A 13,772-nucleotide genomic window follows, 5' to 3' on the forward strand; every position below is an offset into this window, starting at 1 on the left:
TGTGTACAGTTCTGGTCACCCTATTATAGAAAGGATATTATTAAACTAGAAAGAGTGCAGAAAAGATTTACTAGGATGCTACCGGGACTTGATGGTTTGACTTACAGGGAGAGGTTAGACAGACCGGGACTTTTTTCCCTGGAGAGTAGGAGGTTAAGGGGTGATCTTATAGAAGTCTATAAAATAATGAGGGGCATAGATAAGGTCGATAGTCAAAATCTTTTCCCAAAGGTAGGGGAGTCTATAACAAGGGGGCATAGATTTAAGGTGAGAGGGGAGAGATACAAAAGGGTCCAGAGGGGCAATTTTTTCACTCAAAGGGTGGTGAGTGTCTGGAACGAGCTGCCAGAGGCAGTAGTAGAGGCGGGTACAATTTTGTCTTTTAAAAAGCATTTGGACAGTTACATGGGTAAGATGGGTATCGAGGGATATGGGCCAAGTGCAGGCAATTGGGACTAGCTTAGTGGTATAAACTGGGCGACATGGACATGTTGGGCCGAAGGGCCTGTTTCCATGTTGTAACTTCTATGATTCTATGATTCACCCACCCACCCCCCGGGCTGCCGCGGTTTCAAGGAGAAGGCCCATCGCCCCCTTCTCAAGGGGCAACTCGGGGCGGGCAACGGATGCCGGCCTCGCCAGCGACGCCCGGTTCTGGCGACGGACGTGTGGCAGACGCGCGAAAGTCTTTGATCTCACTCACCTTTGTGTTCTTTATCCTGGCCCCTCCAGATTTCGATGAGCCGACGCGCCCTTTATCTGAAAGCACAGGAGGCAGACGATCACCACGGCAACCAACAGGTTCGCAGTGAACCCAGCCATCGCCCAGAATTTCCAAAAAAAACACAAACAGTTATCTCACCGCACTCTTTGTAAACCAGAAAGTAAGATGGCGGAGCATCCGCATGACCGCATTGCACCCGAGGGCCACAGAGGTTTCTGCAACCGAAGGAAGCCATTCGGCCCATCGTGTCCGTGCTGGCTCTTTGCTGGAGCAATCCGGAACTGATCCCACTGCCCCGCTCTCTCCCCATATTCCTTCGCTTCCAATTTTCCTCCAAATGATGCAATCATGGTCTCTGCCTCAACCACTCTCTGTGACGAAAGCTTTCCTCCTTCAACAAGCCCCTGTGTAGAGACATTTCTCCCAGTCCCCCTCCTCACTGTCTCAGGGATCATTTTAAATTGATGAATCCTCGTCACTGACTCCCTTGCCAGAGTATTGGAATGGACTTTCCCTTTTCACTCTATCGAACATTTCTAATTTTAATATCTTCTATTAAATGAGTTTTTGAAGGGAAGAAAATTCTCTGCATGGGGGAAATTTTTGTTCATCTATTCCCCCAGTATCTACTTATAAAAGTATATTTATCGAAAGGCTTGTTACTGTTTAAAAGGATCCAATTTCCTGTGCAGTGGGGGCCTGGATCTCAGGTCCCTTTACCTCATTGCGGTTCAAGTGATGTCATCATTAGTGATGGATCTCATTGGCTCTACTCATACTGACCTGGGAGCCAATGAGGAACTGTCTAACCGCAGGACAACATCTTACTGGTTGGTCATGCTGTGTACGTGGAGAGACCTCCGCAGATAACCTGAGCTTCTGGCGAGACCTTAAACCGAGGCCCCGTCTGCCCCTCTCAGGTGGATGTAAAAGATCCCACGGACAGTATTTGAAGAAGAGCAGGGGGAGTTCTCCCCGGTGTCCTGGGGCCAATATTTATCCCTCAACCAACATCACTAAAAACAGATTGCCTGCTCATTATCTCATTACTGTTTGTGGGATCTTGCTGTGCACAAATTGGCTGCCGCATTTCCTACATTACAACAGTGACTACACTTCAAAAAGTAATTCATTGGCTGTAAAACGCTTTGGGACGTCCTGAGATCATGAAAGGTGCGAAAGAATACAAGTCTTTCTTTTCATTTCTCTCTCTTTCGCTCTCTCTTTCCTTCTCTCACTCTTTCCTTCTCTCACTCTTTCCTCCCTCTCTTTCTTCATTTCTCTCTTTCCTCTTTCTCTTTCCTCTCTCTCTTTCCTTTTCTACTTTTACTAATGACACCATTAGTCAAGGGTTTTCTCCACTTACCGTTTGCAGAGAGCTGTGGGTCATTCTGTTTCAGCAGCTCACTGTCCTCCATCTCATCGTCCACCTCCACCCCCTCCTCGCTGTCAGTACTGTCAGTCTCCCCGTCCACTTCCCGCTCTGTGGAGCTGCTGGGATTCTGCTGGATTTTTCTGAGCGCCTTCAGAACCTTTTGCTGGGTTCGAAACAGAGATCAAGTTACGGAGCAACGACTTTGAGAAACAGAGTGAACTTGGGGTTAACCGAGTGGGCCAGGGGTCCCGGGGAGAGGGGGGCGGGGGCGGGGGGGGAGCCCAGTGGATCCAAGCCCCCTCCTCGTTGTAGGTTTACATTGGGGGAGTTCCGGGTGGAAGCAGAGGGTCTCCTCACAACGGTGGGTGAGAATTCAGGAGCAGCCGGGCCTCAAAGGTCACCTCTGTGGCCCCGCTGAGGAGACCAACTCAGAATGACATTGGCAGATAGTTTTGGGTTTGGCCTGAATAGACCAATGGAGAACGAGAGAGGAAAGCAATGCAAGGATTCATTGTTTCTGCCTCCTACTACTTCATAGAAAGATACATCACAGGAGGAGGCCATTCGGCCCATCTTTGAAAGAGCTATCCAATTAGTCCCATTTCGCTGCTCTTTCCCCATAACCCTGGAAATTTTTCCCCTTCAAGTATTTATCCAGTTCCCTTTTGAAAGTTATTACTGAATCTGCTTCCACCGCCCTTTCAGGCAGTGAATTCCAGATCGGAACAACTCGCTGCGTAAAAGGATATGTTTCCTCATCTCCCCTCTGGTTCTACTGACACTACGCGAATTTAGGTTCAGGGTTCGGGTAGGGACCAGGGGTTAGGGTTAGGCTGTTAGAGTTTAGGGATCAGCGTTAAGTTTCATAGAAGCCATGATGTGGAGATGCCGGTGATGGACTGGGGTGGACAAATGTAAGGAGTCTTACAACACCAGGTTATAGTCCAACAGTTTTATTTGAAAATCACAAGCTTTCGGAGCTTTCCTCCTTCATCACCTGACAAAGGAGCAAAGCTCCGAAAGCTTGTGATTTCAAATAATGCTGTTGGACTATAACCTGGTGTTGTACGACTCCTTACAAGTTTCATAGAATAATAGAAAACTTACAGCACAGAAGGAGGCCATTCGGCCCATCATGTCCGTGCTGGCTGAAAGTGAGCCACCCAGCCTAATCCCACTTTCCCGCACTTGGTCCGTAGCCCTGTAGGTCACGGCTCTTCAGGTGCACATCCAGGTACTTTTTAAATGAGTTGGGGGTTTCTGCCTCTCCCACCCTCTCAGGCAGTGAGTTCCAGACCCCCACCACCCTCTGGGGGAAAAAAATTCTCCTCAGCTCCCCTCTAATCCTTCTACCAATTACTTTAAATCTATGCCCCCTGGTTATTGACCCCTCCGCTAAGGGAAATAGGTCCTTCCTATCCACTCTATCTGGGCCCCTCATAATTTTATACACCTCAATTAAATCTCCCCTCAGCCTCCTCTGTTCCAAAGAAAACAACCCCAGCCTATCCAATCTTTCCTCATAGCTAAAATTCTCCAGTCCTGGCAACATCCTCGTAAATCTCCTCTGCACCCTCTCTAGTGCAATCACATCTTTCCTGTAATGTGGTGACCAGAACTGTACACAGTACTCAAGCTGTGGCCTAACTAGTGTTTTATACAGTTCCAGAATAACCTCCCTGCTCTTATATTCTATGCCTCGGCTAATAAAGGAAAGTATTCCATTTGCCTTCTTAACCACCTTGTCTACCTGTCCTGCTACCTTCAGGGATCTGTGGACATGCACTCCAAGGTCCCTCACTTCCTCTACACCTCTCAGTATCCTCCCATTTATTGTGTATTCCCTTGCCTTGTTTGCCCTCCCCAAATGCATTACCTCACACTTCTCCAGATTGAACTCCATTTGCCACTTTTCTGCCCACCTGACCAGTCCATTGATATCTTTCTGCAGTCTACAGCTTTCCTCCTCACCGTCAACCACACGGCCAATTTTTGTATCATCTGCAAATTTCTTAATCATGTCCCCTACATTTAAGTCCAAATTGTTAATGTGTACCACAAAAAGCAAAGGACCGAATACCGAGCAAAAGGCATCAAGGGGTATGGGGAGAGAGTGGGAATATGGTATTGAGATAGAGGATCAGCCATGATCATAATGAATGGCGGAGCAGGCTCGAAGGGCCGAATGGCCTATTATTTTCTTAATGGCGAGAGACTGGAAAGTACTGCAGTACAAAGGGATCTGGGGGTCCTAGTGCAAGAAAATCAAAAAGTTGGTATGCAGGTGCAGCAGGTGATCAAGAAAGCCAACGGAATGTTGGCTTTTATTGCTAGGGGGATAGAATATAAAAACAAGGAGGTATTGCTGCAGTTATATAAGGTATTGGTGAGACCGCACCTGGAATACTGCATACAGTTTTGGTCTCCATACTTAAGAAAAGACATACTTGCTCTCGAGGCAGTACAAAGAAGGTTCACTCGGTTAATCCCGGGGATGAGGGGGCGGACATATGAGGAGAGGTTGAGTAGATTGGGACTCTACTCATTGGAGTTCAGAAGAATGAGAGGCGATCTTATTGAAACATATAAGATTGTGAAGGGTCTTGATCGGGTGGATGCAGTAAGGATGTTCCCAAAGATGGGTGAAACTAGAACTAGGGGGCATAATCTTAGAATAAGGGGCTGCTCTTTCAAAACTGAGATGAGGAGAAACTTCTTCACTCAGAGGGTGGTAGGTCTGTGGAATTTGCTGCCCCAGGAAGCTGTGGAAGCTACATCATTAGATAAATTTAAAACAGAAATAGACAGTTTCCTAGAAGTAAAGGGAATTCGGGGTTATGGGGAGCGGGCAGGAAATTGGACATGAAGCTGAGTTCGGATCGGTCAATGCCCTGTGGGTGGCGGAGAGGGCCCAGGGGCTATGTGGCCGGGTCCTGCTCCGACTTCTTGTGTTCTTTAGATTTGTGGTTGGGATCAGATCAGCCATGATCTTATTGAATGGCGGAGCAGGCTCGAGGGGCCGATTGGCCTACTCCTGCTCCAATTTCTTATGTTCTTATGTTCCTGCTCCTGTTTTCTATGTTTCTATGAGCCCTGCTGCAACCCAGGGCTCGGGTTAGGGTTAGGGTTGGGATTAGGAACTGCATTAGGGCTCGGGTTAGGATTAGGGTTAGGGCTCGGGTTAGGGCTCGGGTTAGGATTAGGGTTAGGGCTCGGGTTAGGGTTAGGAACTGCTGTTGACAGTATCGTTGTCATTCGACACCTTTATTATTCACTAATCAGAAATGCAGGGCCAGGAATTCGAGATCAAATCATTAATGAGGCCCGAGGCCCAATTTCAGGCCAGCCTCAGGCCTGCTGGTTGGGCAGTGCACAGCACGAAGTCTGGGCAGGCACGATTTCTACCCCATTGGCTCTCAATGCCCTCTGACACGGCTTATGGACGGCTAATAAATACAGCATCGCCCACATTTGAAGAACGAGTCTCAACTAATATTATTCCTGTAAGAAAACCGCACACCGATAGCTCACCGCTGAATTGCTCTCAATGATCAAGTGGTCACGGTACCTGGAGTCTGGGATCCTGGACCGTCTGGGCACGTTGCAGTGCATTCTGGTAACACCGGTCCAGCTCATCGCGGCCCGCCCCGTCCTTTAACTTGGCCTCAGCAATGTGGAGCCAGGTCTTGCACTCCTGTGGAGAGACTCAGTGATCAGACCTTACCTCCGGCTCGCTATCAGACAAGGTTCACGGGACGCTGGCCGCGCGATTGGTCCAGGAGTTGATAAACACAAAGCCCGGGCAAAGTAACTTCAGAGCAATGGCAGCTTCACAACCTCTGTCGCGAGTCTGCGAGTCCAAACACTGTGATTCACCCCTCGCGACGTGCTCTCATGACCCAGTGCAATCCGACCGTTCTCCAAAGATCACCATTGCTCAATGGGTCAGAGGGCAGAGGCAGTGTGGCACTGAGCCAGTCGGCAACAACAACGCGCGTTTCAGAATCGGCCACGTTGGTGCGGGGACTGGAGTCACGAATAGGCCCAGACCGGGTAAGGACGGCAGGTTTCCTTCCCCAAAGGGACATGAAAGAAAAAGAAAGAACTTGGATTCGCACAGAAAACGCTGGAGAAGCTCAGCAAGTGAGGCAGCGTCTGTGGAGAGAGAAACAGAGTTAATGTTTCAGGTTCAATGAGGAGTGTAGAAGAGCATGCCAGGAGCAGCACCAGGTGTACCTAAAAATGAGGTGCCAACCTGGTGAAGCTACAACTCAGGACTACATGCATGCTAAACAGCGGAAGCAACATGCTATAGGCAGAGCTAAGCGATTCCACAACCAACGGATCAGATCAAAGCTCTGCAGTCCTGCCACATCCAGTCGTGAATGGTGGTGGACAATTAAACAACTAACGGGAGGAGGAGGCTCTGCAAACATCCCCATCCTCAATGATGGCGGAGTCCAGCACGTGAGTGCAAAAGACAAGGCTGAAACGTTTGCAACCATCTTCAGCCAGAAGTGCCGAGTGGATGATCCATCTCAGCCTCCTCCCGATATCCCCACCATCACAGAAGCCAGTCTTCAGCCAATTCGATTCACTCCACGTGATATCAAGAAACGGCTGAGTGCACTGGATACAGCAAAGGCTATGGGCCCCGACAACATCCCAGCTGTAGTGCTGAAGACTTGTGCTCCAGAACTAGCCGCACTCTAGCCAAGCTGTTCCAGTACAGCTACAACACTGGCAAATACCCGACAATGTGGAAAATTGCCCAGGTATGTCCTGTCCACAAAAAGAAGGACAAATGCAATCCGGCCAATTACCGCCCCATCTGTCTTTTTTTAAATTCGTTCACGGGATGTGGGCGTCGCTGGCAAGGCCGGCATTTATTGCCCATCCCTAATTGCCCTCGAGAAGGTGGTGGTGAGCCGCCTTCTTGAACCGCTGCAGTCCGTGTGGTGACGGTTCTCCCACAGTGCTGTTAGGAAGGGAGTTCCAGGATTTTGACCCAGCGACATCAGCAAAGTGATGGAAGGTGTCGTCGACAGTGCTATCAAGCGGCACTTACTCACAATAACCTGCTCACCGATGCTCAGTTTGGGTTCCGTCAGGACCACTCGGCTCCAGACCTCATTACAGCCTTGGTCCAAACATGGACAAAAGAGCTGAATTCCAGAGGTGAGGTGAGGGTGACTGCCCTTGACATCAAGGCAGCATTTGACCGAGTGTGGCACCAAGGAGCCCTCGTAAAATTGAAGTCAATGGGAATCAGGGGGAAAACTCTCCAGTGGCTGGAGTCATACCTAGCACAAAGGAAGATGGTAGTGGTTGTTGGAGGCCAATCATCTCAGCCCCAGGGCATTGCTGCAGGAGTTCCTCAGGGCAGTGCCCTAGGCCCAACCATCTTCAACTGCTTCATCAATGACCTTCCCTCCATCATAAGGTCAGAAATGGGGATGTTCGCTGATGATTGCACAGTGTTCAGTTCCATTTGCAACCCCTCAGATAATGAAGCAGTCCGAGCCTGCATGCAGCAAGACCTGGACACCATCCAGGCTTGGGCTGATAAGTGGCAAGTAACATTCGCACCAGACAAGTGCCAGGCAATGACCATCTCCAACAAGAGAGAGTCTAACCACCTCCCCTTGACATTCAACGGCATTACCATCACCGAATCCCCCACCATCAACATCCTGGGGGTCACCATTGACCAGAAACTTAAATGGACCAGCCATATAAATACTGTGGCTACAAGAGTAGGCCAGAGGCTGGGTATTCTGCGGCGAGTGACTCACCTCCTGACTCCCCAAAGCCTTTCCACCATCTACAAGGCACAAGTCAGGAGTGTGATGGAATACTCTCCACTTGCCTGGATGAGTGCAGCTCCAACAACACTCAAGAAGCTCGACACCATCCAAGATAAAGCAGCCCGCTTGATTGGCACCCCATCCACCACCCTAAACATTCACTCCCTTCACCACCGGCGCACCGTGGCTGCAGTGTGTACCATCCACAGGATGCACTGCAGCAACTCGCCAAGGCTTCTTCGACAGCACCTCCCAAACCCGCGACCTCTACCACCTAGAAGGACAAGAGCAGCAGGCACATGGGAACAACACCACCTGCACGTTCCCCTCCAAGTCACACACCATCCCGACTTGGAAATATATCGCTGTTCCTTCATCGTCGCTGGGTCAAAATCCTGGAACTCCCTTCCTAACAGCACTGTGGGAGAACCTTCACCACACGGACTGCAGCGGTTCAAGAAGGCGGCTCACCACCACCTTCTCAAGGGCAATTAGGGATGGGCAATAAATGCCGGCCTCGCCAGCGACGCCCACATCCCGAGAATGAATATAAAAAAAGTCAGGAGTAAGAAGGGAAATTGGGGGAATGTTTTTGGGAGAAAGGTAATCGAGCTGTGGAATAAGTAACCAGGGACCCCGACTGAAGACTGGAGACAATTCGCTGCAGGAAGCCACTGAATCAGCTCCTCACCTCTCTCGGGTTACCATTCCGAATCTGCAGCTCTGTTTCATAATGACTGATAGCCTGTTTATAATCCTTCAGATCATGAAAGGTGGAGGCTAAGGAGAAGTGGATAACTGCCAGTTCCTCATCCGATCTCTGCAATATTTCCGCACATACCAGCTGTGGATTGATTAAAAACAAATGAATGTTATAACAGAGAGACTAACAGTGTTTGTTATAAGAGGGCGTGGTATAATGAGGGTTAGTTATAACAGGGAGTGTTATAAGGAGAGTTATTGTAACAGGGGGTGTTATAAGGAGGGTTAGTTGTAACAGGGGGTATTATAAGGGGAGTTATTGTAACAGGGGGTGTTATAAGGAGGGTTAGTTGTAACAGGGGGTGTTATAAGGGGAGTTATTGTAACAGGGGGTGTTATAAGGAGAGTTATTGTAACAGGGGGTGTTATAAGGAGGGTTAGTTGTAACAGGGGGTATTATAAGGGGAGTTATTGTAACAGGGGGTGTTATAAGGAGGGTTAGTTGTAACAGGGGGTATTATAAGGGGAGTTATTGTAACAGGGGGTGTTATAAGGAGAGTTATTGTAACAGGGGGTGTTATAAGCAGGGTTAGTTGTAACAGGGGGTATTATAAGGGGAGTTATTGTAACAGGGGGTGTTATAAGGAGGGTTAGTTGTAACAGGGGGTGTTATAAGGGGAGTTATTGTAACAGGGGGTGTTATAAGGAGAGTTATTGTAACAGGGGGTGTTATAAGGAGGGTTAGTTGTAACAGGGGGTATTATAAGGGGAGTTATTGTAACAGGGGGTGTTATAAGGAGAGTTATTGTAACAGGGGGTGTTATAAGGAGGGTTAGTTGTAACAGGGGGTATTATAAGGGGAGTTATTGTAACAGGGGGTGTTATAAGGAGGGTTAGTTGTAACAGGGGGTATTATAAGGGGAGTTATTGTAACAGGGGGTGTGATAAGGAGAGTTATTGTAACAGGGGGTGTTATAAGGAGGGTTAGTTGTAACAGGGGGTATTATAAGGGGAGTTATTGTAACAGGGGGTGTTATAAGGAGAGTTATTGTAACAGGGGGTGTTATAAGGAGGGTTAGTTGTAACAGGGGGTGTTATAAGGAGGGTTAGTTGTAACAGGGGGAGTTATAAGGGGAGTTATTGTAACAGGGGGTGTTATAAGGAGAGTTATTGTAACAGGGGGTGTTATAAGGGGAGTTATTGTAACAGGGGGTGTTATAAGGAGGGTTAGTTGTAACAGGGGGTGTTATAAGGAGGGTTAGTTGTAACAGGGGGTGTTATAAGGAGGGTTAGTTGTAACAGGGGGTGTTATAAGGAGGGTTATTGTAACAGGGGTTGTTATAAGGGGAGTTATTGTAACAGGGGGTGTTATAAGGAGGGTTATTGTAACAGGGGGTGTTATAAGGGGAGTTATTGTAACAGGGGGTGTTATAAGGAGGGTTAGTTGTAACAGGGGGTGTTATAAGGAGGGTTATTGTAACAGGGGGTGTTATAAGGAGGGTTAGTTGTAACGGGGGTGTTATAAGGAGGGTTAGTGTAACAGGGGGAGTTATAAGGAGGGTTAGTTGCAACAGGGGGTGTTGTAAGGAGAGTTATTGTAACAGGGGGTGTTGTAAGGAGAGTTATTGTAACAGGGGGTGTTATAAGGGGAGTTATTGTAACAGGGGGTGTTATAAGGAGAGTTATTGTAACAAGGGGTGTTATAAGGAGGGTTAGTTGTAACAGGGGGTGTTATAAGGAGAGTTATTGTAACAGGGGGTATTATAAGGAGGGTTAGTTGTAACAGGGGGTGTTATAAGGAGAGTTATTGTAACAGGGGGTGTTTTAAGGGGAGTTATTGTAACAGGGGGTGTTATAAGGAGGGTTAGTTGTAACAGGGAGTGTTATAAGGAGGGTTATTGTAACAGGGGGTGTTATAAGGAGGGTTAGTTGTAACGGGGGTGTTATAAGGAGAGTTATTGTAACAGGGGGTGTTATAAGGAGGGTTAGTTGTAACAGGGGGTGTTATAAGGGGAGTAATTGTAACAGGGGGTATTATAAGGGGAGTTATTGTAACAGGGGGTGTTATAAGGAGGGTTAGTTGTAACAGGGGGTGTTATAAGGAGGGTTAGTTGTAACAGGGGGTGTTATAAGGAGAGCTATTGTAACAGGGGGTGTTATAAGGGGAGTTATTGTAACAGGGGGTGTTATAAGGAGGGTTAGTTGTAACAGGGAGTGTTATAAGGTGGGTTATTGTAACAGGGGGTGTTATAAGGAGGGTTAGTTGTAACGGGGGTGTTATAAGGAGGGTTAGTGTAACAGGGGGTGTTATAAGGAGGGTTAGTTGTAACAGGGGGTGTTGTAAGGAGAGTTATTGTAACAGGGGGTGTTGTATGGAGAGTTATTGTAACAGGGGGTGTTATAAGGGGAGTTATTGTAACAGGGGGTGTTATAAGGGGAGTTATTGTAACAGGGGGTGTTATAAGGAGAGTTATTGTAACAGGGGGTGTTATAAGGAGGGTTAGTTGTAACAGGGGGTGTTATAAGGAGAGTTATTGTAACAGGGGGTGTTATAAGGGGAGTAATTGTAACAGGGGGTGTTATAAGGGGAGTTATTGTAACAGGGGGTGTTATAAGGAGAGTTATTGTAACAGGGGGTGTTATAAGGAGGGTTAGTTGTAACAGGGGGTGTTATAAGGAGAGTTATTGTAACAGGGGGTGTTATAAGGAGAGTTATTGTAACAGGGGGTGTTATAAGGGGAGTTATTGTAACAGGGGGTGTTATGAGGAGGGTTAGTTGTAACAGGGAGTGTTATAAGGAGGGTTATTGTAACAGGGGGTGTTATAAGGAGGGTTAGTTGTAACGGGGGTGTTATAAGGAGGGTTAGTGTAACAGGGGGTGTTATAAGGAGGGTTAGTTGTAACAGGGGGTGTTATAAGGCGAGTTATTGTAACAGGGGGTGTTATAAGGAGAGTTATTGTAACAGGGGGTGTTATAAGGAGAGTTAGTTGTAACAAGGGGTGTTATAAGGCGAGTTAATGTAACAGGGGGTGTTATAAGGCGAGTTATTGTAACAGGGGGTGTTATAAGGAGGGTTAGTTGTAACAGGGTATGTTATAAGGAGGGTTAGTTGTAACAGGGGGTGTTATAAGGAGGGTTAGTTGTAACAGGGGGTGTTATAAGGAGGGTTAGTTGTAACAGGGGGTGTTATAAGGAGAGTTATTGTAACAGGGGGTGTTATAAGGAGGGGTATTGTAACAGGGGGTGTTATAAGGGGAGTTATTGTAACAGGGGGTGTTATAAGGAGGGTTAGTTGTAACAGGGGGTGTTATAAGGAGAGTTATTGTAACAGGGGGTGTTATAAGGAGAGTTATTGTAACAGTGGGTGTTTATAAGGAGGGTTAGTTGTAACAGGGGGTGTTATAAGGGGAGTTATTGTAACAGGGGGTGTTATAAGGAGGGTTAGTTGGAACAGGGGGTGTTATAAGGAGAGTTATTGTAACAGGGGGTGTTATAAGGAGAGTTATTGTAACAGGGGGTGTTATCAGGGGAGTTATTGTAACAGGGGGTGTTATAAGGAGAGTTATTGTAACAGGGGGTGTTATAAGGAGGGTTATTGTAACAGGGGGTGTTAAACGGAGAGTTATTGTAACAGGGGGTGTTATAAGGAGGGTTATTGTCACAGGGGGTGTTATAAGGGGAGTTATTGTAACAGGGGGTGTTATAAGGAGGGTTAGTTGTAACAGGGGGTGTTATAAGGAGGGCTAGTTGTAACAGGGGGTGTTATAAGGAGGGTTATTGTAACAGGGGGTGTTATAAGGAGGGTTAGTTGTAACAGGGGGTGTTATAAGGGGAGTTATTGTAACAGGGGGTGTTATAAGGAGGGTTATTGTCACAGGGGGTGTTATAAGGGGAGTTATTGTAACAGGGGGTGTTATAAGGAGGGTTATTGTAACAGGGGGTGTTATAAGGGGAGTTATTGTAACAGGGGGTGTTATAAGGAGGGTTAGTTGCAACAGGGGGTGTTATAAGGAGGGTTAGTTGTAACAGGGGGTGTTATAAGGAGAGTTATTGTAACAGTGGGTGTTTATAAGGAGGGTTAGTTGTAACAGGGGGTGTTATAAGGGGAGTTATTGTAACAGGGGGTGTTATAAGGAGGGTTAGTTGGAACAGGGGGTGTTATAAGGAGAGTTATTGTAACAGGGGGTGTTATAAGGAGAGTTATTGTAACAGGGGGTGTTATCAGGGGAGTTATTGTAACAGGGGGTGTTATAAGGAGAGTTATTGTAACAGGGGGTGTTATAAGGAGGGTTATTGTAACAGGGGGTGTTAAACGGAGAGTTATTGTAACAGGGGGTGTTATAAGGAGGGTTATTGTCACAGGGGGTGTTATAAGGGGAGTTATTGTAACAGGGGGTGTTATAAGGAGGGTTAGTTGTAACAGGGGGTGTTATAAGGACGGCTAGTTGTAACAGGGGGTGTTATAAGGAGGGTTATTGTAACAGGGGGTGTTATAAGGAGGGTTAGTTGTAACAGGGGGTGTTATAAGGGGAGTTATTGTAACAGGGGGTGTTATAAGGAGGGTTATTGTCACAGGGGGTGTTATAAGGGGAGTTATTGTAACAGGGGGTGTTATAAGGAGGGTTATTGTAACAGGGGGTGTTATAAGGAGAGTTATTGTAACAGGGGGTGTTATAAGGAGGGTTCGTTGTAACAGGGGGTGTTATAAGGAGAGTTATTGTAACAGGGGGTGTTATAAGGGGAGTTATTGTAACAGGGGGTGTTATAAGGAGGGTTCGTTGTAACAGGGGGTGTTATAAGGAGGGTTCGTTGTAACAGGGGGTGTTATAAGGAGAGTTATTGTAACAGGGGGTGTTATAAGGAGAGTTATTGTAACAGGGGGTGTTATAAGGGGAGTTATTGTAACAGGGGGTGTTATAAGGGGAGTTATTGTAACAGGGGGTGTTATAAGGGGAGTTATTGTAACAGGGGGTGTTATAAGGAGGGTTAGTTGTAACAGGGGGTGTTATAAGGGGAGTTATTGTAACAGGGGGTGTTATAAGGGGAGTTATTGTAACAGGGAGTGTTATAAGGAGGGTTATTGTAACAGGGGGTGTTATAAGGGGAGTTATTGTAACAGGGGGTGTTATGAGGAGAGTTATTGTAACAGGGGGTGTTAGAAGG

At 47.2% G+C, this 13,772-nt stretch overlaps 1 protein-coding gene across 3 annotated transcripts in view; it reads right to left on the minus strand.

The window, feature by feature from the left end:
- LOC137300009 (tonsoku-like protein) overlaps nucleotides 1-13,772 on the minus strand; it is a 343,926-nt gene that overhangs the window by 88,418 nt on the left and 241,736 nt on the right. For all 3 annotated transcript variants that reach the window (XM_067969102.1, XM_067969095.1, XM_067969111.1), the window contains 4 exons: nucleotides 8,598-8,750; nucleotides 5,668-5,793; nucleotides 2,091-2,262; nucleotides 704-759 (listed from right to left, as the gene is read on the minus strand). In XM_067969102.1, the coding sequence (XP_067825203.1) occupies nucleotides 704-759; nucleotides 2,091-2,262; nucleotides 5,668-5,793; nucleotides 8,598-8,750 (507 nt within the window). The remainder of the gene's footprint in view (nucleotides 1-703; nucleotides 760-2,090; nucleotides 2,263-5,667; nucleotides 5,794-8,597; nucleotides 8,751-13,772) is intronic.

Source organism: Heptranchias perlo, chromosome 2 (assembly GCF_035084215.1).
Source record: "Heptranchias perlo isolate sHepPer1 chromosome 2, sHepPer1.hap1, whole genome shotgun sequence".
Taxonomy (NCBI): domain Eukaryota; kingdom Metazoa; phylum Chordata; class Chondrichthyes; order Hexanchiformes; family Hexanchidae; genus Heptranchias; species Heptranchias perlo.